The sequence below is a fragment of the Coturnix japonica genome, chromosome 4, assembly GCF_054131305.1.
Source record: "Coturnix japonica strain WE chromosome 4, WE-NBRP24, whole genome shotgun sequence".
NCBI classification, from domain to species: Eukaryota; Metazoa; Chordata; class Aves; order Galliformes; family Phasianidae; genus Coturnix; species Coturnix japonica.
In genome coordinates, this window is record NC_140666.1 from 56341251 (window position 1) to 56366376 (window position 25126).

Sequence of the window (25126 nt, forward strand, 5' to 3'; positions counted from 1 at the left end):
AAAGAAAACAACAAAAAACAAAACCTTAAAGGAGGATGGAAAATAGTAGGAAGTTTTCACAGAATGTGGTTGTTTGCCATCCTTGAATTTAAACAAAACCAGATGCACAATATGTTACCCACACATGAGAAGGGGAGAGCCAGCAAGGGAAGGAGAGCTCTCTTTCTCTTTTCCTCACTTTCTTTCAAGAAAGCAACCCTGAAAGCACACAGGCATATGTTTCGGGCTCCACTGACGTCAGTAAACACCACTGAAGTTTAAGCTTATGCTTACATACATCCCAAAACACTTATCTGCTCTGTATAATTGGAAGCTAAATGGAAGCTATATATCAGAGACAGAATGTATTCAATCAACAAACAAGATATCTTTCGTCTTAAGGTGATGGTCATTGGTCTTGCAAAATCTTGCACTCATTAGAATCCGCTGTTAAAATGAGAGACAATTTCTAACACCAAATTAAATCAATTAATTTACAAATGCTAAAACATTTACACTAGTAACAGAAAGGCATCACAATTAGCACCAATGTGTCACATTTCTTTGGTTCTTTGTAACTAAACCCCAGCATTAACATTAAATAGTTAAAATAGTTGCAGATAGGTTACTGAATGCAAAGCACCTAGTGGCAGTAATTGCATCCTGGGTTTTCCATATCTCTGATGTATTTAACATAAAGATCTTCTACAAAGTACTGTAATTCATTTTCCTGAATTCTCTATTTGCAAAGTGCAAAACCATTTGCATTTCACATCTTCACGTGCTAAATACCTGACACAGGAAGCCTGGGGCTTGCTGAGAGCTGCAATGCACACAGGGCACAGGCTACTACCCCACTGTGCATTATTCTGTACACTAATGCAAAGTTAACCAGTAAGGGTTTACATCTATCTCTTTAATAGATGAAGTCTCCAGTAAAAGGGAAAGAGGAAGAAACATGAAGGTCTGGTACAAGGCTACCCATTCCCACTGAGGCCAGCTGGATAATCTGCTCCAGTTCATTAGATCCCATACATTAATGTCTGTGCTGAGATAATCAGCTTCATACAGACACTTACTCTCCTTTAAAAACCTACCATCCATCGACTGGTAGTAATAAGGTTCGCCATGGCTTGAAGTAACTATGAGTTTGTTACTATCTGCACAGTCATTCATTATTTAAGCACAGGACATCGCCTCTCATGTCTCCTTTTGTAACACAAAGCAAAGACGACCTGACCTGAAGCTGAACGACTGTTAATGCATATTTGAAATTTGCTTTGTGAGTTATTAGTACCTAGATATTCTCCATGGTTAAAAGCACATTAATGAACTAAAAGATACACAGTAATTCATCCTGCAGGTGACCTACATGCAGCAGCCATGTGTGTTTATGATCACTACATCTGGTAACGAGCTTTTGACATAATGCAAAACTGAGGTAGAAAAATGCACTCTGTTCCTCAAGCTGACTAATTAAAGCTCTACTTAATTTGGAAAAAAGCGCTTTCAAAATAAACAATAATTTTCAGCAGATTGTAAAAAAATAGGTAACAAATGAATCTCACAAGGTAAGGCCTGAAAGCTATCATAGCAAGATTACAAGCACCAAAGAAAGCGATTTTAACTCCCACAGTACCACCCTGAGAGGGCGTGCACACAGGTGCCCTTCTGACACTGCAAACGGTACATTCACGTTTACACTTTATTACTAGAAGAGAAGCCTAAGAATGCATTTTGTACTTGCAGAAGTTTTCCTTTTGTTCTGCTTCAGCAGCAACAGAACTCCAGTATCTGCAGAGATGATCAAAGCCTACATTATAATTTCTAGGAATCTCAAAATCAGTAAGTGATGGCTGAGCTAAAATAGTCCCCACCATTCATTTGTTAGGCATCAAACTATGGCTTGCATCTAAAAGTAACACTGCCAGTTGTCACCCTCTGCATTTTACTAAAAACTGATAAAACGATCAGGAAGTGCCATTTTCCACAAGTGACGTGGGTGGGAAGATTAGGCAGCCCTAGAGCAGCCAAGGCTTGCCTCCCCACCAAAGGCAGCTGGGCCCTTGGTGCCCTCAGCTCCCACCAAAGCCATCCCATGGCCTTGAGTCACTTCAGCAAGGCCTCATCTACACAGGATGTTATTCTGGAACAGCAACTGCATTTAAATTCACTCCCTATCTCATTCCAGGACAACTTCCTCACGTTGACGTGCCCTTAGAAGTACAAGAAAGAGCATTCGTCTGTGGCTGCATTTAGCCCGAGGCTGAAGTCTCATGAGGTAACAGAGAATAGAGAACTGGCTTTATCTTACAAACGGTGTGAATATATATCACCACCCTTTGGAATGAAACCAACATTTTCTCTCTAATCTCCCAACTGTTTCCCACAGAAAGCGCGTACTTTCTCCAGCCCATGAAAGAAGGCAAGGATGTTGGGAAAATCAGAGGGATTGCAGAGCATGGAAAGCCCGTGTCAGCTGCGTACAACAGCAGATTTCCCAGCCCAAGACACTGAAGATATGAAATGGCCTTTGTCACTGACTGAGAAACTACCAGGCTGGTGAAGAGAAAAGCCATGTAAGCTGCGTGTACTGAGAAACAATACTGCAGAGCTTTGGGACTGGCTCCCCAGATGGAATTAAAGGTAAGCCAGGTAACACGGAAAAGCATGGAGCAATGTAGGCAGAGATTGAAGCTTTTCATGTATTTAGAAGTGACAATGTCAAATTACAGTTTCTTGTGGCAAACACAACTGCCACCCTCCCGTACAAAATTTGTAACTCAGGAGTTCTCGTGTGCTCCTTAACTCTCATAGGAAATGCATTTTTGCTGTCCTGGCAGGTCAGACCGCTAACCATATCCCTCAGAAATCATCTGCCCACTTCCCCTCTTCCCTGCATAAGTCAGCAAAGAGGCTCAGGTTTCCCAACACAAATGGAGAACTCGGACAGGGACACCATGGCAGGCGGATACAACCTGGGGTACAGCCGGGCAAGGTCAATGGCAACAGGAACATGGAGATGTCAAACTGGAACTATCAATTAACTAAAATCCTTGGTTTAAGGAGAAGGCTGTACAGATTGAAGTCCACAGAGAAGTGCCAGCATCTGCTGCAGCATCAAGCATCTGTGAGCAAATGTCACCGAGTCTTCTCCACACTTCCCCCATTAAACCTTTGCAAATAAGGATTCTCATTTCTTTTTTTTTTTTTTCCTTTTCTTTTTTTGAGTGCATATTCCCAGGTCTCTGAAACATGCTGATCCCCTTAGAGTAATTCTTTCTCTTTTTCTTTTCCTTTTCTTTTTCTTTCCTTCTGTGAGACAAGTTACAACTTCGAACTATGCCAGGCTGCAGCCTCAGTGCTGCAGAATTGCCGCTCACCCATGCTTCTCTTTCCTCAATTCGTCTCTATCTGATTTACTGTTTACTTGGAGAACATATGGGAAACATGCAGGGAAAGCACGCATCCGGGTTCATGTTCAGAATAAATACTTTTTATGACTATTCCTGTGACCTGCAGCAATAGACTAGATTAGTCACCCACAGCTACGTATAATCACACAATCATTTAAATATGTTTTCAAAACAGAATACGTTTTAAGGTACAGATCAGCTGAATATTCCTCTACAGTCTCTCTAACACGCATTTCCTACAACTTTACCATTTTCAGCTGAGATAGAAAGCATTCTCTTTCAAGTGTGGAGCTCTCTCTCAAAAGTATGGGGCAGGAATAGAAATAAACTTGAAATTATTAGTGCTACCCAGTCTACTCAGTTTTCTTAATGAAAGAATGATGAAGAATTGGAATAGATAAAGATCTAAAAACTAATGGTGAGGCTGAAGTAAAAGTGCAATTTATCAACATATGCAAAGTAAGTTTTTCACAAGTCTTTGCCCATTTCAGAAAACCAAACTTCCTCTAACATTAGGTTCATCAAAAAGTAGAATTGCAAAGACTTTTGATATAACAGAGAACAGAATACTTCCAAAGCAGAATATATAATTTAATCCAAAGGCAAATTAATAAAGGTTCAAATTCAACCACAGCCATTATACTTAGCAACAGCATTGATAAGAAACCTTGAAAAAGTCATTTTGAATTGAAACACATTCAATCTTTTCAAGTCAAAACGTACTGGATTCTTCTAGGGTAAAAAACAATAATAATAATAAATAGTTAAGGACAAAAAACCTGATTTCCTAAGTTCTATATTAGTAACAAAACATCTAGGTCCTGCTTTACTGTCATTTACTTAGGGTTTTTCTTCTCCTCTCCACAATCATTCACTTTTGGTTTGATGAAAAATCTGATGTATCTGTTTTGTTGTAGGAAATGGTCATCTTGATAATCTTTTAAAGGTTCTTGCACATGTAGCTACCAGCAGTGAATGCTGCTTGCAGCTTTCCTCCTTATCCTTCCTTCACCATCCACCATGCAGAAGCCAGAACTCAACCACAGCAGGAGAGCTACAAAACATCTCTTCAGCCAGACTGCCTGATTGCTTCTGATTACAAGGCTTAAGCAAACTATACAGACATTTTCCTTTTGTTGCAATCCACAGTTACATACAAAAGATGAAAAATAGAGAGATTTCATAAGACAACCTGGCTTTTACTGCTGTTGTGGGTTGTTTTTTGTTTTTTTTTTGTATGAAATGGACATTGGGACTTATGTCTACAGGTTGAAATGCTGTAGTAAATCTCTAAAAAGGAAAGGGGTTTTTCTTACTATTTAAGAAATGCTTTTCCCATGTGTTTCTGAGAGGGTGTGTGCGGCACTCTACAGTCTTTCAGTCTCACCACAACAGTGCAGTTCAGAAAAATACTTGAGCAAATGCTGAACTGTAAGCACACTTAAGACTCCATTTATTCCTATCCAGTGTGAAAGATTTTGAATCAAGAGGAACTTGCTCTCCTATTTTCAGCCATGCACACAGCTTTCCTGAACTGAGGTCTCTCAGCAGGTTGGCAGTCAGGCACATGCAGACACGTGGTACTGACCGCACTGCTGAAAAAGTAACGTTGTTCTTGGAAGCGTGGCTGATTGATCTCTGCTGGCCAGCCAGCCAGTTCCTTCACCAGCTTCATCCGCACTCAGAAAATGCAGTATCTGGAAAATTATTTGAAGGAACAGACTTCCCTTCCCTTGTTGTTCTGCTTGTCAGGGGGGCAGAAGGCTGCTGTGAGAAGAGTCATTATTTGCCGAAAAGCAAAAAACACGTTTTCATGCATGATTACTTCTATTAATACGTATCGTTTTACATACATAATACATCTACATACGGAATCTATTATTATGGAGGAAATGATTTTTTAATGAGCATGACTGAACAATACTTAAGAGAAAATGTTCAGACCAATGTTAATTTGCAGCAAAAAGTCTGGATTTCATGCCCCAGACCAGCCCAATCATCCTATGCTTACACCTTGAGAACAGAATTTAACATGTATGGCTTTTCCAGGCTCTGCAAACTTCCTAAGCCTCAATTTAAACACTTTGCCTCTGTCAAAGAGCTTTAAAATAGCCTCAGACAGGAAAAGGAGAAGGAGAAGGAGAAGGAGAAGGAAAAGGAAAAGGAAAAGGAAAAGGAAAAGGAGAAGGAAAAGGAAAAGGAAAAGGAAAAGGAAAAGGAAAAGGAAAAGGAAAAGGAAAAGGAAAAGGAAAAGGAAAAGGAAAAGGAAAAGGAAAAGGAAAAGGAAAAGGAAAAGGAAAAGGAAAAGGAAAAGGAAAAGGAAAAGGAAAAAGAATGCAGCCACTTCTGTATAAATGTAGCTAATTATATTCTCAATTGTTGAATAGTCTGTTTTCTCTCTCCCTGCATGCTGGGGTTAATTAAGCTCCTTAAATGCTGTATATGAATTAAGAAGGAACAAACAACCAAAAAAATATTTGCTATTTTTCTAAGAAAAAAATCTGGTGGCAAAATGTCCTGGCAGGCAGTACGCCAGTACAATAAAACAGATGAATTTTCAATGGTAAAAAGCAGAGACTTTCAAGAGCGTGCATTCATGTTAGGAGAGGTGCTTTCTTTTAGGAATCATATCAAAAACAAGGATGAATTATTGCTATCAAATACAAGCCTCAAAATAGAATCTCTGTTATCATAATGCAAATATGAACGTGTATTTGCTATTCCTGCAAACTGTTATCATTACTGTTCCTACTTGCAAGGGACAACCTGTTCCGTGCAGATCCTGACTGACAAGGACTGGACTAGGTTCACCATTTTCACACCAGCAGTGTTGTTTTGCTCACCTTCAGAAACCACAGCACAAGTAATGCTTATCACATGATGCTGCAAGGATCTGCTCTGGCTCTGTTGGAAAAGCCTCAGGAATCCCAGCACAAATAGAAAAGCAGAGCAGCTCCTATGGTCCCCAGTGCTGTTACTGGTCCCAGCATATTATCTTACCCTCACTGTTTCCTCTTGTAGAGACAGCATTTTTTTCCCCTCCTAACTTATATATTTATTCATAGTCTCTCTGAATCTCCAGCTATTTTCCTTGTCACAAATGTTCCTTTATATTAATCACGATTTCCTGGAAGACAAATATTTGGTTCTAATAATCCCTTGGCTTCCCTCATTAATCATGTTGTTCTTTATTTTTGCTTTAATCCACATGATTTTCTTCAGTGTCCTCTGCTTTATTCAAATACAGCACAGCAGATCTGCCTTGTCTCCGTATTTACTTATTTTATTTTATTTTTAAAATCCAGCAACTTTCTAAGCTTTCTCGCTGCATTTTCCAAGTGCCTCTTTCAATGACATGGTACCAAAAAGGCAGTGAAACCAATACCAGCCCACTCCGGTTTGATGCAAGTTACTGGTAACATTCCATATGAGCCAGGTGCTGAAACAGATGTGTGTACTGCCAAAGACATAATTTGTGATAATGTCCCAATGGTATTTTTGAAGGTAGGTCCTGATTTTTAATCTGCATATTGCAAAATCAGTCCAATAGCAAGAAATAAGGCAAACTGACTAGAAATTACCCTTAGTTCCTACAGCTGATGATACCTCCTAACACTGAGGGCTAAAAACCACAACTCCGAACTAAAATAGCTCATGTATAGGAAGAGGATTGGATCATCATGTTTGTCATTGTTGTCCTTTGATAAGGTTTCTTTGGGGCAAAAACTGGCAGATGATCTGTCCAAAAGAACCTGGCAGTATTTGGAATCAGAGAGGACAACGCAGGCATTTCTCCCATTACATAAGGGGCCTATAGATGCTACCATATACAGTGCTGAATGCCTTCTGAGCCTTGTGTAACAACAGATTTCACATGATAAATCAGAACACCAGCACCACTTCAGGCTCTGAAATACAGCTTACCTCTTACCAAATATGATGTGTCAAATTAATTATGAAATTCACAAGTAAGAAGAAACCTCGTAGACGATCCAAGCATCTCCCTGCAAGTCCAGGTCTGTTTCCAATGAAATGCGGGATTGGCAGAAGAGAGATTTATTGCCACAGTTTCTTAATTCTATATTTTGTACTTTAGTAAGCCATCCTACCCTGCTTCACATGGTGCATTTAACAGGTAGTCAAAAGTAATTTAAGAAATAAAATGCACTTGTCATCACAATATGCAATGCTGAGCACTGCTTATTTCCTGTAAGACTGTTAAAAAATAAATTGACTGGAGGCATTCTACAGGTTTGGCATTTCCTCTGACATCCGGCATTCACCAAGGATGCAGCTACACCAATGCCATAACTGAAACAATCCAGGCCATGCTGTTAGAACAGCATGCAGCCAGCAGCTCGACTGATTTTCCACCACTTGGCTGAGCCAGTGGCTCATTCCTTACTGGCATCCTTTGAGCCGAGTCCTGCATGTGAAACTGGTTTTGAAAGAATGTACTGGATGGCAGGAATCATAGAGAGGCAACTGAAAGGTGCTTGCTGCTTCAGAAAGATGTGAAGAGAGCAGCAGGCTTCCAGTAGCACTGAGGACAAGCTGAGTTGTGCTCAATTCCAAAACGCTTCCTAAAACAAAAGAGATTCATCTGGCCCCTACTTCTCACTGACGCATACAGTCATGTCTTGAATGAGAAATCTACAAAAAGACACCCCAAAGACCTGGGACTTATTGTACATTGTACAGTGACGTAGCTCGGGACTAAGTGAAGCAGCAAGCATGTCTACTCTCTGGTATAACTGAAATGCGAGAGGTTTACTTGATCACAGAGAAGTCATTTTGTCATATGAAAATATAATTGCACAGAGTGAGCATGGCATCACATTTGTGATGTTGGCTCAACAGAAGTGAACCAGTGGGAAACTGGGCAGAAAAGTGGCAACGCTAGAAGATCCCTTTGAAAATACATCTTACCTTGAAAACTGAAAAAGAAAGCTCGATACTCACATTCTGTGATATTTCTGCTGACTAGTTAACAGTATATATTAAATTAGAAGACAATTTAATCTTCAGGAATTAAATAAATAATACTTGGATTTAGCAAGCTTAAACATGTACTTGATTTTAAGTGCATTAAATAATTCCATTGGTTACAGGGAATTTTTCATGCACACGAAAATCTTTGAAATGCTGTAGGGTAATAATCCAAACTTTGACTAGGCCAGAAATGAGTTGGTATTAACATTCTGGCTTTGGTTGAAGTGATAAAGATGATGAAATTCAGCTGAAGAGTTAAATGCAGACCTCAAACCCTCTCAAAACTTGAAACTGGGTCAGACCGATTTCTAATTAGCAGTTAGCAATTATGCAGCAAATCTCTTCCCTAGTGCAACACATACATAAAAGTAATGCAGGTATGCAGGGGGATACATGAGTTCCTTGGCAGAAGAGAACGCTTTGTAGGGCCATGGCACCCTGTGCACTTCCATGACCAAGAACAGCAGCAAAACTCTTTCACAAATAGAACACCAAGGCTTCAAATAGCTAACTAGAGATCTTTTGTTGTTTATGTTCATGATTAATTCCTTCTTCTCTAGGTTTCATGTACAAACCAGACAGCTTGGAACAGAAACCTGACAAGCTATTTATGAAATCTGTTGCACATGCAGAATTGAAGGAAGCTGACTGCTGCAGTACACATCCAGTCGGCTGGAACACATGTAATGAAAACATTTTGGGGTTTGAAATAGCCTCAAAATGGAGTACGCCTCCAAGATGACCTGGCTGGATGAGTAGTTTGCAGCTTTTTCTCCTTCCTCTCTAACAGTAAATTCACTGACTGAGCTAAGGGATGTTCAGAGTAAAGAGGAAGAGACAACAGATTCACCTTCAACAACACAAAGACATAGCTGTGTACAATCAAGTGCCAAGGCATTTATAGCACAATATGTAACGCTGTGCTTGTTGCCATCCAAATGCGAAGTTCTGAAAAATCCTAAGTGACATAATTCAGTATGTGGTAAAAGACCTTTCTATGTCTTCATAAGTAAGAAAAGAGACACAAATATATGTACACAAAAAGGGTAATGCAAGTAAGAAACAAAACCCAAATGAACAGTGATTACGTGATGAGCTCAACTGAATGCAGTGAAAATGTCCTGGTGATAATATTAAAGCTTCTAGCAAAAGTTGAGATCCTTTTCCATCATGCAAAAGAGACTCAGGCTGTTATATATTATCCTGAGTAAACAGGCTGAATTGCAAAGATGGAACATTATCCCAGACTGCTGAAATAAAAACAACACTTCTAGCCAGTGCTAACATTCATCAATACATTACAGCCATTTCTCGCTATTGTTTGAAGTAAGGGAAGTAATTAAAGTAGGCACAAGCATTCTGATACCACCTGGCTGTTTCCTGTCGGTGTGTGTAATGAAATGCCCCTCCCAGCACCATGCTCACTGTTCATTAACTCTCCGCAATAAACATCATGTTTCCATATCACACATCTGAAAGCACGCCTCAACTGTGAGGTTGGGCAAGAGCACTACACTATGCAAAACCAGCCAAGTCCAGTCAGGAAACAGATTAATTTGAAACCCTTAATTAATGACTGAACATTTACACAGCCAAGATTTATGAGTTACAAGGAAGTAAGTCCAAAACATAACACTCCCTCCTGCATGCAAGCTTTCTTTTTAATAGTAAACAATTAGCCTAGGGTAAGATAGCGTCTAAATTCTCAAGTTCATTTTCTTCCTCCAGCTCCCAAGCATTTGCAGAAGATAAACTGATGCTGAGCCTTTTTTTGGGGGAGGCCTTTTTTTTTTCCTGGTCTTACATAAATATCCTTATTAATAAAAAATGTTGATGAATGCAAAACATGATTATTATTATTATTATTATTCAAATAAAGAAACCAGTAAGTTTCAGAGTGTTATTTTAAATGATCTAAGTAACACCAAATTTAGTAACAGCGGATGTCAAAAATGAATAAGTTTTCAATTTTGAACATTCTGGTTATGTTCCATTTTGGATCATAACCACAGCAGCACTTTCTTCGGAAGAGAACTGACACCTTATTATGAGGAGTGCTTACAGTTTGAATATTAGGACTGCCAGCTCCTGTGAAGCCCTCAGGCCTTTGTCTAGAAAAGTCAAAATCAGGAAAAGCTTTGCTCTCTTGTTTATACTAAATTAGTGAACGCATTTTTTTGCCTGCAAATTCTGTCTCGCTAATAAAGGAGTGTGGTTTGTTCTTCTTCCACCCAGATCATATAACACGTAAATAAGCAAAAAATGACCACAGAAATGGCAAGATCCCAGAGAGCAATCTCAGTGTGTGATGGGCCACAGACAAGCTATATACTCTACCAACAAGGGGGTTCCCCAAAGCACCTTTCTGCATGTAAACAAGTCACATATGCGAATGCAGAGGTAACCAAGAATGCAAGCAGAACATGGGTTTGCGTTTTTTATTATCCCCTTCTTGTGGCAGCATGGCAATGCTGAACATGTAGTGCACACTGCGAACCCCACGGCTATATGGCCAGGCTCTGGGCACTGGCAAAAATTGCTTGGTGGGCAATTTCACCTCTGCAAAACAGAACAAGCTGCCTCAGAGGTGATCAAGTCACCATCCCTGCAAGTTTGCACAAAACATGTAGATACTGCACTGAGGGACACGGTTAATGGGCATGGTGTGGATGGGTTGATAGTTGGACTGGAGGATCTTAGTTTTTTTTTCCAACTTTAATTATTCTATGACTCCATGAAAATACTTTGTGCCTATTAAGAGAATAATCTCCCACAACCTGCCTCCTGGCTGCTTCTGTTTGGTCCTTCCTTCTCGGCTGAGCAAAGAAAACCAGTCCTTGCATGCGACAGCGGCTGCTGGAGAGAAATCAGGTTCTCTTGACACAGACTCACAAGTACTTGGAAACACGCACTGCAAATACTGGCAGCCTAGGTGCTGTGTACATCATTTTTTCCCCCTTCTTCATCAGTTTCTCATCAAACAGGAGCTCGCTGGGAACAGTTCCGGAAAAATACAAAGCTGATTTATTCCAGCATAAAGCAAAGAAAGACAAAAACATACAGGACAAAACAGAAGATGGATTGCTACTTTCCCTCTCCCTTCCACCTAATGCAATGCTTCACTGTGCAACGTAAGTAAAATAGATATAGTTTAGTATTATTACAGATTTATTTTGTTGGCTAGGAAATGAAGTGTGAATCTAATCTGTTTGATGACAATTACTCTCAAATAATATCACCTGCTTCTTCAAAAAAGAAAATCAAACAAATCCAAAGCAGCCCTTTTAAACAGAGCAAAATACTCTTAGTACTCCTCCTTGACAATGGAGATGTCTAGACCAATTAACTAGTGCAGCCATCTGGGGCTTTGCTCTGTTTTCTTCCATTGCAAGTGGACAGCCCAGCTCCTAGGGCTCTCTTCTACACATCCAGTGTCACAGAGAAAGTCTAAGCTGTTTTCCACCTGAGGCTCCTTGATGGTTTTGATACTCAATGCCAGGATGCAAAAAGCTTAGGCTAAGAACTTGGTAACAGTTAGAAGCAGCTTAATTAAAGAGCAAAATGTTCCACGGGATTGCTCCTACCATAGCTAATAATTTGCTGCAGAGCTATTACTATGCTGTTTCCATCTGCCAATAAGCATTTAATCTTTCTGCCAAAGGCGGATGAAAGCCTTATGTATTTCCATATGTATTTTAGGGGAACCATAAAAGACAAATTGGAAATAACAACTTCCAATTTTTGATATGCAAAAATCAGAGCTAAAGTAACACAGACAGCCATCAGCATATCAGAAAATGCCTGACAGTTTCTACTCCAGGTAATGGTTTGAAGGGTAAGACTCAAGTTTTGTGCAAATGCAAAATCTCTATTAGGATCCAAGTAAAAAACACAAAGTGAGTCACAAATAGCTCCCCTTAAATTGCATTCCTCAACAGGATGGCAGCTCTCATTTGCAAGAAAACCCAATGTCCAGACACACATTCAAAACAGAAATTATACGATGTAAGTGCAAATCTCCCTGACTGACAATGTCAGTATGGTTGCAAACACCTTCCCACCTTCTGCACCATGACAATCTTAACCCTCATCAGCTTCTCAACCTGTTTCAGAGTTCCTGCTGCACAGCTACATCTCTCCAAAGAGCCTGCAACTCCAACGAGGTTATCACTACAGTTTCTGGATAAAGAAGGAAAAGCCCGATACTTCAACTACCCCTTGGCTACATAAAATTCACTCTGAAAAATAGAAGTATGCATAATCCAAACTCCTTTGAAAGAAAGGATGATAGCATTTGTGTAAGATTGTGATTTTTAAAAATTTAATTTAATTTTTTAAAATGAGAAATACTAAAGAATATCACAGTTAAAATCTTAAAACAACAACAATCAAGCTCTCAAATCGCTGTTATTAATGGTCATCCCTCCCAAAGTAAACTCAACATTTACTTTATTAAAATGAAATTTTGTTTCTACGACATGAGAAAGGATTGCATGCAGAATAGTTGGTGCAACTGAAGCTTAATAACAACAGCTTTTATGTTTAAAACTCAGTATATCCAGTGTTGAAGATATTTACTGTCTAACAGCAGACAGTGATTTTATTAGGTATCTTTCCATTAATTGTTTATTACTAGGTTCCAAGTTTTCACAAGAAACAATTACTTCACCAATGACTGCAAAAAGCAAACATCCTATTTTATATGTACACAAAGATACCATTATATATTCAAATATTTCAGTTCACACACACCTCTCCAATCTTTGCGGCTCAGTGAAGTGTAAACAGTTAGCATTGTTATTAAAACACACATTCCTCATTCACAGGAACAATACTCAGCTAGATTAATAAGCTTTTATTCCCAGGCTCTATTATTCCTCTGCCATTCATTAACATTTCTTCCACCTTGACGGCAATTTAGCTGGCACAACACCTGGAATACAAGTAGGTCAGCACAAGGTGTTCCTCTGCACCTTTTCATAGGTTATAAACATCCCATCTGAGTTAGCCTTCAGGTACTGCATTTAAATACTCCTAATGCCAACTAAGATAATAATCAGAACTCTTGGGGATCTTACGTCCAAGTACTACGCTTATTTATGAAGGACGGATTCTGCTATGACTGACAAGGCAATTTCAGTAGGGAAGCAGGGAACCCTCTGCAACAATCCTGGCCAAGCTGATGCCTGGGACCATGCCTCAGAGCTGTCTCCAAGGGAGAGCCCCTTCACTGTGTCCAAGGAGGAAAATGTATATACGTGTGGAAAAAGCCAGACTGAGCACTGATGTCTCACAGTCAGACACTGCATACTATTAAAAGAAATCATAACAGGCATTTAAGCCAGGCAGACATGCTTTAATCTCAGGACATGGGAAACAGCAGGAGATGCAAGAATATTTACTTTTTTTCTCCCTTGTTTATGAAAAATGTGGCTACAAACCATTGTTTTCAAAGAAAACCATACCAAAAAAACTTTGGACAGTTCTTTTGCTAATATACTCTGTCGTATTCAGTGCTCACAACAATCCGTATACATTGAGGATCTGGCCCTGCAGTTGGGGTATAAGAGTCAAGGATCAAGATTTCATTTTCTGTAAAATGCAAAGACTTATTGATGATTTTCTCTGCTTTTTGCACCTTATCTTATACTTCAGTGCTTGAATTGAGTCAAACTCAACGCAGCAAGCTTCTAACTACATACTGTAACTATAATTACATAGGAATAATACATAACTTACGAGATCAAGTCACCAACACTACAGGCTTAAATCAGAAAAAGAAGTCACTGGGAAAAAAATGTTGGATTTTTTTCTTTTCTTTTTTTCTCCCCATAAAGGCAAAGCCCATCACTCTGCACTGATTTGAGTGTTTATATTATACAAATGAAAGCACTCCGAAAAGCAGAAAGACATCAACACTTTCAGTTCCTTCCTAATGACTGCAAATGTTGTTTTAACTCTCAACATTATATACCTACATTTGTGATTACTGGCATATGGAAAACGTGTGATATAAACCGCTGATGAATAATCCTCTTTCAGATTGGGGGGAGAAAAAAAAAATAGAATGAATTAAATTAGTTGTTGCTAGAAATAACTCACAGGCAAAAAATAAAACTAAAAGAAAACAATAGCAGTAGCCTAAAGAGACATATTTTTTCCTTCAGGAATGAATTCCCATCTGCTTTTAAAGACCAACATGTTTTTCCATTACGAGGAATTACAGCCAAAACCAGGACAAGAAAGCAGCAGAGTCACAGGCAAGAGCAGAGGGCAAGGGAAGCTGGCTGACAGACTATCAGCCAAGGACCCTCTTTATGAGGCCTTGCTGCAGTAGCAGCTGAGCAGCCCCTGCAGTGCTGGCAGCACACTGCCCTCTGCAAGCCACAGCTCAGCAGTGGCTGTATCCTGCAGCCCTGGCCACTCTGGTGAAACTTTGGTCCTTAGCAATGGCTTCATTGAAGTTCATCAGAGGCGAGCAGCTCCGTCAGCAGAGCACTGCTTGCTTCTTGCACGGCTAACATTTGTGTTGCTGGTTCTCTCTCCATGGCACACAGCATGAACCAGCCCTTCAGTGGTACGGTGAGGGAATGAGTATCCATGTACAAAACACAGGCAGACAACGCCATTAAAATAATTAATGAAGACACAAGTGACAAAGGAGGAAAAAACATACTGAAATTAGCCCTCATTTCCCTTAACTCCAGGCAGTTCATCATTCACAGAATCCTAATTTTCAGCTCTTTGGGATCAAATCTCAGGTTTGAGAAGCTGATACATTTTATACCTAAACATTCTCTGGGACACACTCAGGGGCTCATTCAAATTCCCTGTGGCATTCTCCCCAAGTTCCTCCAAGGACTGAAGCTCTTTGAGTTGTTTAGGAAGCAGTGCCGACGGTACCCTCCTGAGCTGTTAATGGGGCTGACCTTTTCGGAAATGCTACTGTCCCTTCAGCCAGATGCATTAAATCTCCTCTGCTTGATTAAACTATTAGCAAATCATTATCTCACTGAGGGATAAAATGTTCTTTCCCAGATGAGCAAGCCATGCATAAATTTCAGTGCAAACACTCCTCTGTATACCAAGCCCTATGTTTCACATAAACACACTAATTGTCAGCCCTGTTTTATATACTGGTGGGATGAATGCATGCAGGATGAATGCAGTTCTTTTTTGGGTTCTGGCTGAGACAAGACATGATGAAAATCAAACCGCTCAATGCTACCGACCCCCAGCCCCATCTCAGAAAAACACAGGAACGGAACCAGATCCTTCTGAAGCAGCTGAAAAGGAGACTGGGGAGACACAACACAATGCCACAACACTCTTGGGCTGATGAGTGATTACCCAGGCACTCACACTGTCCTGGTTTCCAGTCTGTCCAAGCACATTCTGCACGTACAAGGTTCTTGCGAGACCGGCAGTAAGCAAAATCCCATGGGAAGTCCTGTGCAGTTAGTTATTTCCTTTCAAGTGATTCATCTCGTTTATCCCAAGCACTGACATTCAGAAAACATCTCGAATGCCAGGTATTTCCTCACCTTCCAGGCACCTGTGCCAAACACATCCTTGGTGCTGATAAACGTGTGTAGGAAGGTGGTGATCCCGTATTACCCATATTGGATGAAGGCTGAGTCTCTTTTCACACCCACCCACACAAAAATGTTCACTTTTCAATGACTGATATGAATTAATAGATCTTATGCAGCAATCCAAGAGAAACTTTAGAGGTTCATCTGAGGTCTTAATCTTGCTGCATTTCAATGCAATGGCATCCCTCATCATAACAGGACGATGTTATACTTTGGTGCGGAGCAAAGCAGGACTCCTTCACATGGAAAGGCTGTCTAGCAGAGTCAAGCCTTCAGCACAGATAATTTAACTAACAAAGCACATTTTCAAACTACATACTTCCGATGAGACGCAAGCTTTTTTTGTGCTTGTGTGGTATCTTACAAGTTCAAATCCTGAGCGCTCAGTCCCAAGGCACAACATGTTGAGCACCTTCAACATCTGATGAACTGTATGGGAACTGAACATGCTCTGCATTTAGTACAGCTAAGCATAAAAGAATAAAATCACATTCATGCTTAAAAACGAAAACCATGAGCTTTAGCCAGGACATGATTTCCAGAGTCACAGAAACACTTCTCTATTATATTTTATTTTAGGGTTTTTTGGTTGTCTTCATTCCCTAAATTCTGGCTATACAGGCTGCTACACAATGGATCGATGGATATATTGCTGTTTAAAAAATATTACAAAGTCTTTCCCTGAAGTTTGGAAGATCTTTTGCTTCATGGAAAACTACATATGAAGAAGATAATACATCCTAATATGTCAGATGCCTTGTTTTCTCTATATCTAAGCCCTCTCTTGCGCTCACTGTAGAAGTACTTTAATAACAGAGTGTTTTTTCCTGCTCTCTTAAAACACTGTTTACCCTTTCCGTAGGCCTATCATGAATTATATCCTCAATTCTTTTGTAGTCAGTGGCTTCTTACAAGCGAGAGAAAGGAGCTCTGGTTTTGGTTGTTTGGGGTGTTTGGTTTCTTTTTATGTTTATAGTTTTAGTACGTCTGTATCCGGTAAACAAGTACATGCATGTTTTGAAATAAATATTTTAATAGGCAAAGGCTTCAGTTGATTAGAGCTAGTGTGCTGCTGCAAATATACTTTTTTTGGCATCAAGTGTGCGCTCATTTGAGCCACAGCAAACCTTCATTAGATTTTTTTTTCCTTATTTTTCCCCCATTGTGTTCCCATCGAGAGTTATTGCAAAGTGAGAAAGATATTTTTTACATTAACTACTCTACTCTGACTAAAAAACAGTGAAAGATTTACAGGTTCCCAGATTCCCGCTTTACTATTGTTTCCTGTAAGCATGGAAACTGATAATGCTATAGAAACAATGTCAGACTCCGCTTTCACCATGACCCGTATTTCACCAATTTAAAATCAGTCAGTCACATCAGCTTAGTTTTATAAGAACACTTAAGAATATACCCTAATCAATATTTAATTTGTTTTATTATCTCTAAAAAACTTTAAACGCAAAACAACTGAATACTTGGTTTCAGCTTCTACCTAAAACCTCTCTCTTTGTTATTGCCTTCTGAACTGTGACAAAATCATTATGTAGCTGGGGTTCAAAGAATTAAAGAAGGTCCTTCACTCTACCAGGTTTATTTCCTTTTCAAACCATCAACTTATAGAATATCTCTTTAGTGGTGCAACATCCTATGGCGGTCTTACTCCCTTGCTCATTCCTTTTCACAGAGAAAACTCCAGAGATCTTCAGTAAGGTACACCCCTTTCGTTTAATTATTAAAGGCAAATGATACATTTATTTATTTACTTAACAACCTAAGTCTAATAAAGACATTGGTCTTTGCCTTACAAAGGTTACTGCTCTTCCTCCAGGTGAACATGTGCGACAGCTACAACCTTTCATTTCTGCAACAATGTATAACAAAAATGTTACAAGGTAAATAATTTCCTAATCAGACACTGTCCACATAATTTTGTTCTTACTTCCACTATAAAGTGTTTTAGAATCATAGAATCGTTCAAGCTGGGAAAGACCCCTAAGACCACTAAGTTCAACCACAGTACAAGTCCACTGCTAAACCACATCCCCATATCTCTTAAATATCACCAGAGATGGGGACTCCACCACCTCCCTGGGCACATTTCATTGCCTGACCACCCTCCCTATGAAGAAGTTCTTCCTGATACCCAATCTAAACCTCCTTTAGCACAGCTTGAGGCCACTGTCTCACAACCTATCACTTGTCACTTGAAAAAAAACAGACTGGCACACACTGCTTCAGTCTCCTTTCAGGTGGTTGTAGAGAGTTATGAGGTCTTCCCTGAGCCTCCTCTTTCCCAGACTAGCAACCTCACTTCCCTCAGCCATTCCTTATACGTCTTTGAGACAGATTGAGACAACAGATCTCAAACCAACAAATATGATAAACCTAACCTGAACCCCAAATGAAAAAGGTGAACCTCTTGAGTTTTTGATAGCCAGTCTTTTATAATGCAAGCTGGCTGTACTGACGCCCTGAAAGAAAACAAATGAGATCCAAAGAACTCACATTATTTGCAATTTAAAACATAAACTTCTATGCTTGGATCCTTAACTAATCACACTTTATAGGAACACGGTAAGATACCAACCAGATAAAACTTCTCCACGTGAAGAATGGCAGTGAAAATGCTCTGGAAAAAAACTATGACCAGATTGAACAATCTCTGAGTGAAGACCTCTCAAAGCCATTACAAATTATCTTCAGTTCTATAAGGAGGCAATTTTGCTCAAAATAAAATGCAGTAAGATAAAATAAGAATTAAATTTTTAAGATATTTGGTGTTACAAGACATTTATTGCTCTAACCAGTTTTATTACTTACTACTTTTATTACTTATTACAGCAGACCTGTCCTTGTAGCTAACTACCCTTTGAGTGGCTACCAGAGGTTGAGGCAGTCAGGGGAAAAGGAAAAGGTTAGGATATAGCCAAAGAAGTTGCCTTAAAGGATAGAGAGTGTGCTTCTTGGTGTTGGTATTGGCACCAAGTCCAAGCCTTGCAATTCAGAAACATCTAAAGATTCTCTCTCACCATCCTGATATACAGACATTTGGGTATCCACGAAGAAAAGCCTGAAGCACCACTGCAGAACAGAACTATCAAGGTATCACCATTCAGTTCACAAGGGCCAGGAAATAAAGATCAAACTCAATCTCAAATATTCCTAAAAAGCGGAGGCTTTGCTTTACCTATTTAATTGTTAAATTAAAAGCTAACTGCATTGATCATGATATTTACATGAAACTTTACTTGCACACAAGAGAGGGAAATTCTAGTTCATCATCATAAATCATCTTCTATCTTCTCTCAAATGAAACAGTGGGAAGTAAACAACCTGTTTTGCTATCTTGATGGACCTTTAATATACTCATTAAGATAAACGTATGTCCAGCAGGTGAATGGAGTTAACTGGTCATAAGGGCTGACACGCAAAAATGTGGGCATACTGAACTACGTGTACTGAACTATTCACTTCATTGTAGGATGGTTCAAGGTATCTTTACATGAAACCCCCTATTTGTACAGCACCTTCTAGTCACAGAACCAAGCATTTTCCATTTCTTTTTCTAAACAAAGGGTATAACAGTGGAATGGGAACTTGCCATTCAACAGCGGAAACTATTTGTAAAGCTGGGAAGCTGAAGACGCTAGGAAGAAAAGGCTTTAACGGAACTGGCCACTGTGCGCGCCAACTGTCGAGACTTTTTATATACCCTTCCAAGGAACACTGACTGAGGATTTTTCTGTGTTTACTTTTTACATCTCAATTATTATAACTCTTTGAAGGACGCCAAAGTACAAAATACATAAGAAATGCCATATTAGAAACAGGCAGGCTTTTTTTCCCCTGCAACTAGTCTGTCGTTGTACTCAATGACCCATTAACTTATTTTTGGTTCTGTACAAAGCCAGCACCAAGACATTTGCAACTCATTATCTAAGCTAAGCACAAGAATTCACTGCTAGAGCCTCGGCTGACCCAGATCCAAAGGAAATCCCCATATGCTTGGAATTTCTGAAATACAAGCATTACAGTTGTTGCCTGGTAAGAAAACAGTTTCCATACACAACCAAAGATATGTTTATATTTATGTTTTTGGAGGCTTATAACTTGGCCAGAAGCGCATATATCTTGCCCAGGGCAGTAAAATTCTTATCACTGACATCAGGATAAAAACACAGTAAAGTTTTAAGTTACCAGTCCACAGCACAGAGGCAGTATAGCTGCAACAATTCTCTAGACCAATATTTTAACCTAGAAATAGGAAATTCTTCACTTTAAAAAATATTATCACAAAATCCCACTTTCAGCTGCAAATCGGAGTCCTATACAAAACAGCTCCATTCACTGTGTCGTTAATTCATTCCCAGAGCATGGTCTGTCCTGTGCTGCAGGGGGAGGAAGGCCACAGTGGATTTGACTTTGGTCTCTGCCCTTACTCAGACTCCTGGAACAAGCCTGGAGGCTAGTCTGGATGCTAGAGTTGCACATACAGCTGCACGTGTTGAGGTCTGACCCCAATGCCTTTGACTCGGAGAAAGGCATCTGCAGCACTCTCAGCAGTTCCCTCACCAGTCAGAGGTTGCTTGTGGGCAGTAAAGGTCTGTAAAGCCTACCAGCACTGCAGTAGTTAAATAAGCAGAAGTCTGGGAGAAACAGACTAACTAGTGGCCAGTTGAGAACAGACATCAGCATTACTGGAGTCATCCAAACACTTTGCTCATTCTCTCTTTCCGATCAAGACAAAAGTTTAGCTTATTTCCTTGCATTTGTAAACAGCACACAGAAAGATGGGGTGAACTAAGCCAATCACATTTTCCACTCTGCTATGGAAAAAGTAGAAGGCGACTATGTAATTAGATGGTATGATAATGCATACAATAGGACTGGCTACAGTAAGACAGAAACCTTAACTCTGGTATTTCATACCTTCTAAAAGATTGAACTGGCAAACTAAACAACATTCTTTGAATTTTTGAAGTATCAGAGAATCATAGAATGAGGAAATAATGAAATATTCTTCTATAAGACACTGCCATGAATAACATTAAGGGAGCAGAGCGGTGACCACTAATGCATCAGTGCTAACTATAATTGCCAGGCAGCAATATTTGAATTATTTTTTCCCCCAACCTAGGACAGGAAATAATTGCCTGACATGCACTATCAGAAGCTGACTAATAGCAATGAGCTATAAGTGCTGCTGTGAGCTCTTAATTATACAGAATAGGAAAATATGAGCCTCAAATGACCAGTGAATCCTCTGCAATTCCCTTATGCTGTCTGACAATTGTTTTTCTCCTCCTGCAATCTGGGGCTGTTCACAACAATCCTAAACACAAGAGGTCCCCAGGGAGATCCATTTGAAATGTCTGGGCAGCTGGGGACACTTGCCTCCATTTCTCGGTGCTCCTTCTGGCAGCACATCCCAATGGATGACCCATGACCTTACTAAGGGTCATCCTGGAAGAGGCCCTTTCTCTGGTAGCAGTACTCTGATGGGGTCCTTGAAGGTAAAAAAAACCCAACATCATTGATATTCTGTTTTCTGAGCAGAAACACAGAAATGATAATGTACTCAGTCTATTTTACGACCCTGTACCAAACACATACCATTTTGAAAAGGTTCACAGAATGACACCTGGATGACGCTCGATTTCAATTTTAAAACTACCATTTTGTGCACTGGTTCTGTGGCCATTACCATAGAAAAAGTTTTACCTCTGCTCCTGAATACTTGTGGGTGTGCTGAACAAGCTCTGTTAAGCAGATTTCCTCACTGACTGGCATGGACCGAAAATGAAGTTTGAAGATCTCCTCACGAGTGGCTGCATCTGGCAAGGGTACATAGATAATTCTATCTATTCTTCCTGGTCTCAGCAAAGCCTGCAGGGAAAACGTCAAAGAAAACGTCACAACAAATGGCACTTCACATCAAGAAAGTAAAAAAAAATAAGGCAATTAAAAACAATATTAACAACAAAACCCAAAAAAAACAATTTCAGGAGAAGCAAGAAACTGCACAAGAACAATCAAGTTATGTGCTAGAGAGGTTGCTCTCCTACACTGCAACATGTCAGTCAATGAAAAGACAGTAAAGCTATTCAGCTTGTGAAATATCAGTTTATGGAAAAAAGGCATCATAAAGGAACTAAGTCATTTTCCTAAAATAATAATTTTAGGCTTGTTGCAAGGTGTGCTGGAATGTTAGGGCTTGGCAAAAGGACAGGTGGCAATGGACATTTCCCAAGTTCGGATCTTCAATCAAGACAACAAGCAGAGGAAAAGAAAATTGAAGTAAAGCTGGCATACGGTATTTATATTGATTTATCCCACATTACTAGCATTGCACACACTTAACCAGGAGTGCAGTCGTGTTTTATGCACACAATAAGGTAATTCTAAACAGAGACAATGATGTTCACCATCAAAAAGTAGGAGAAAAAAAACAAAAACACAGACTTGCAAAAGTAATGTAGTTTAATACATTTTGGAATCAACTTTGGATTGTTGGAAGAACCTTTCTCCTGTGCCACAAAAACGCTGAAAATTCAGTAAATGAATAGTCACAGGGCCAGGCTCCAGCTCTGCAGCCTCATACAAGTACAGGGAACCACTGCCACAAGGAGCAGATGTCTGGATAGGAGAAATCCCCTCATCTCTTGGGGAGTTCATCCCTGGGACAGGTCGCTGACGAGGCTGAGGCTCGGCATTATGAAACCAAGCCCTCCTCAATCTGGTGCTGGTGACAGTCCTGCACCTCATGGGTGGGGGGATCGCAAGGCTTCTGGAAGCCCCTCTCTAACCACGCTTTCTGTCATTGTATGGTTTCTGGACTGGGTCAATAAGTAAATACTACCTATGAATAAAACGATGATGTCTGATACACAGGAGAAGACAAGTCCTTAGATTTATGAATGAGAGGAAGCATATTTCCCTGTATTTTTACAAATCTCCATGATTTTTTAAATTAAAACCATTTACTGTAAAAAACAACCAAACAACAACAACAAAACTTGTCATTTAAGGGGGAAAAAAGTGCAGAGCAAATGCACCTAAATAGTATTTTGAAAGTATTTTATTAAAACTAGACAACGTTTATAAGATTCAGCATGTAACCTAAATTGTTTTTATGTTATGGTTCTCCCTTGGGCAGAGGAGTTTGAGTTTCAGATGACTGGAGATATTGCATGGCTGTCCTGGGCTGTCAGCCAATAAGTCTTTTCCCAGCCTGATCATGTCAGTGAAAGTCATGCTGAAAAAAATAGTAGGAAAGAGCTTTTCTTCCTGCACAGCATTGATCAAGTTAACACCCTTCCTAGAGTTTCTTTAAAAAGACTGTTGTGGTGCTTCAGAATGGAAAAATGTATCCTGAATGTTAAGAGATGTCTTGTTATTTTTAAAACAGAACATGAAAATGCTCAGTAGAAAGCACACGGCACAGCCGTGTGTTTCACTGGCCTAAGCTAAGGACATAGCAAGAGAAGACTTAAGGCCCATATCTAACCCCGTATCCTGTCTCTGTTAGAGGCCAATGCTGGATCCCAACAAAACAGAGAGAGAGAAGCAAGCCATCCACCAGCACTTCCTTATCAGACTGTGCTACTTGCCACAGCACTCTCGGTATATTCACCAAGAACTAAACACACCAGTGATAACTCAACCAGTGTGCAATTTGGGGTCTAAACCATGTGTGTATCAGGATGTTGCCAGCACACCTGAAAGACAAATTTGCATGTTTCAGGACTAGGCTTGGAAGAAGAGGAATCACACTGCAATTGCATTCTGCATGCTGTTAAGGAAATGCTCATAGCTAACTCTGCTATTTAAAAGAAACACAAAATGCTCACAAGAGTACAGTGGTGCGCCTCTGTTAAATCAAGGCAGGTTTAACCAGGAAGCCTAGATAATTAGAATATTTTCTAGAGACAACTTAGCTCCTACTAACAACTGATAACAGAAAACAGAAAAATGTTTGATAGAATGAAGGTCCCAACCAGCCACGATTAAATGCTACAGCCATAGGCTTTCAGCTGTGAGACAGACTCTTCACATAATGCAGCATCCACTCTAGCAAAGCACAACTGCAGATATCAAAGAATGAAAAATATTATTTTCTTCCACATTACTTGAGTTTCTTCCAGTTTGTCCCAAACTCTTTGTATTTCATACATATAGTCTTAGTTGGAAGCCCAAGTTTAAAACATGCTTCTTGCTACAGTCAGGCATAAGAATGATATCCAAGATAACCAGATGTTCTGGAATGCTACAAAACAAAGCACAGGTCAGTCTCTGTAGTGCTTCCTCCTTAAATAAACGTAGACAGAAAAGAGAGGAGAGAAAATACTCTGTTAATGTCACTTGTGAGAAGTCTCAAATTCCCTCCTACCTCCAAACCTGACTTCTATGGAAGATCTTGCACACAGATGGACTGCTCCCTGAAGGCCCAACACCAAAGTGTCCCAACAATTTGACCTTTGACAAGCTTCAGAGGAACTAAGAGCAGGGGGAGAGGCCAAAAATGGGTTGCAGAGCTGGTGTATTGCCCATAAGTATGAATAAATGTGAAGACAACCAGGGGTCAATGGCAAGCCGAGGCCATTCTCATCTGCAGACACCTTGTTAGCCTTTTGGGCTAGATGTTGACGCTTGGCCAAAATAATTTGGTAGACAGAACTGAGCTGCACCCAGAACATGGCGCTAAAGGAACAAGATACCTCTTTTTGCACTGCTGGAAGATTCTTCTGGAGGAAAATGAGCTCTTCCTGGTTTGCTTATAGAAACTTTCTCAGATCCATTTCATTTGCAGAAGTAAAGAAGGGTTTTAGAGATGGTTGCTCCAAGCATGCAATGACTTTTACAGGTTGCCCCTAAAGACAAAGCTTCGGGCTTGCAACTTGCCCTCTAGAAATGGCACAGGGCGTGAAAAGCACATCCAGGTCACCTCTGGCCCAGCTCCACTGCCCAGAGGGTGAGCAGCCTGGGGACCCACCATCTATTGCAGGTTGGAGGTGAAGCCACCTGGAATTGACCCTCACTGCTGAGCTGAAGAAGGAAAAGTTTGGCAAGAGAAGGTGGCAGCAGCAGGAGAAGCAAGGCTTGGCTGTGCAAGGAGAGGCAGCTGGGGGAGGGTGAAGAGTT

The 25126-nt window shown here is 40.0% G+C and overlaps 1 protein-coding gene across 1 annotated transcript in view; it reads right to left on the reverse strand.

Moving 5' to 3' along the window:
- Nucleotides 1-25126, reverse strand: part of LOC146761082 (ATPase family gene 2 protein homolog A-like) — an 88349-nt gene that overhangs the window by 12417 nt on the left and 50806 nt on the right. The window contains exon 2 of the mRNA XM_085546878.1: nt 21707-21871. Coding sequence (XP_085403004.1) covers nt 21707-21871 — 165 coding nt within the window. The remainder of the gene's footprint in view (nt 1-21706; nt 21872-25126) is intronic.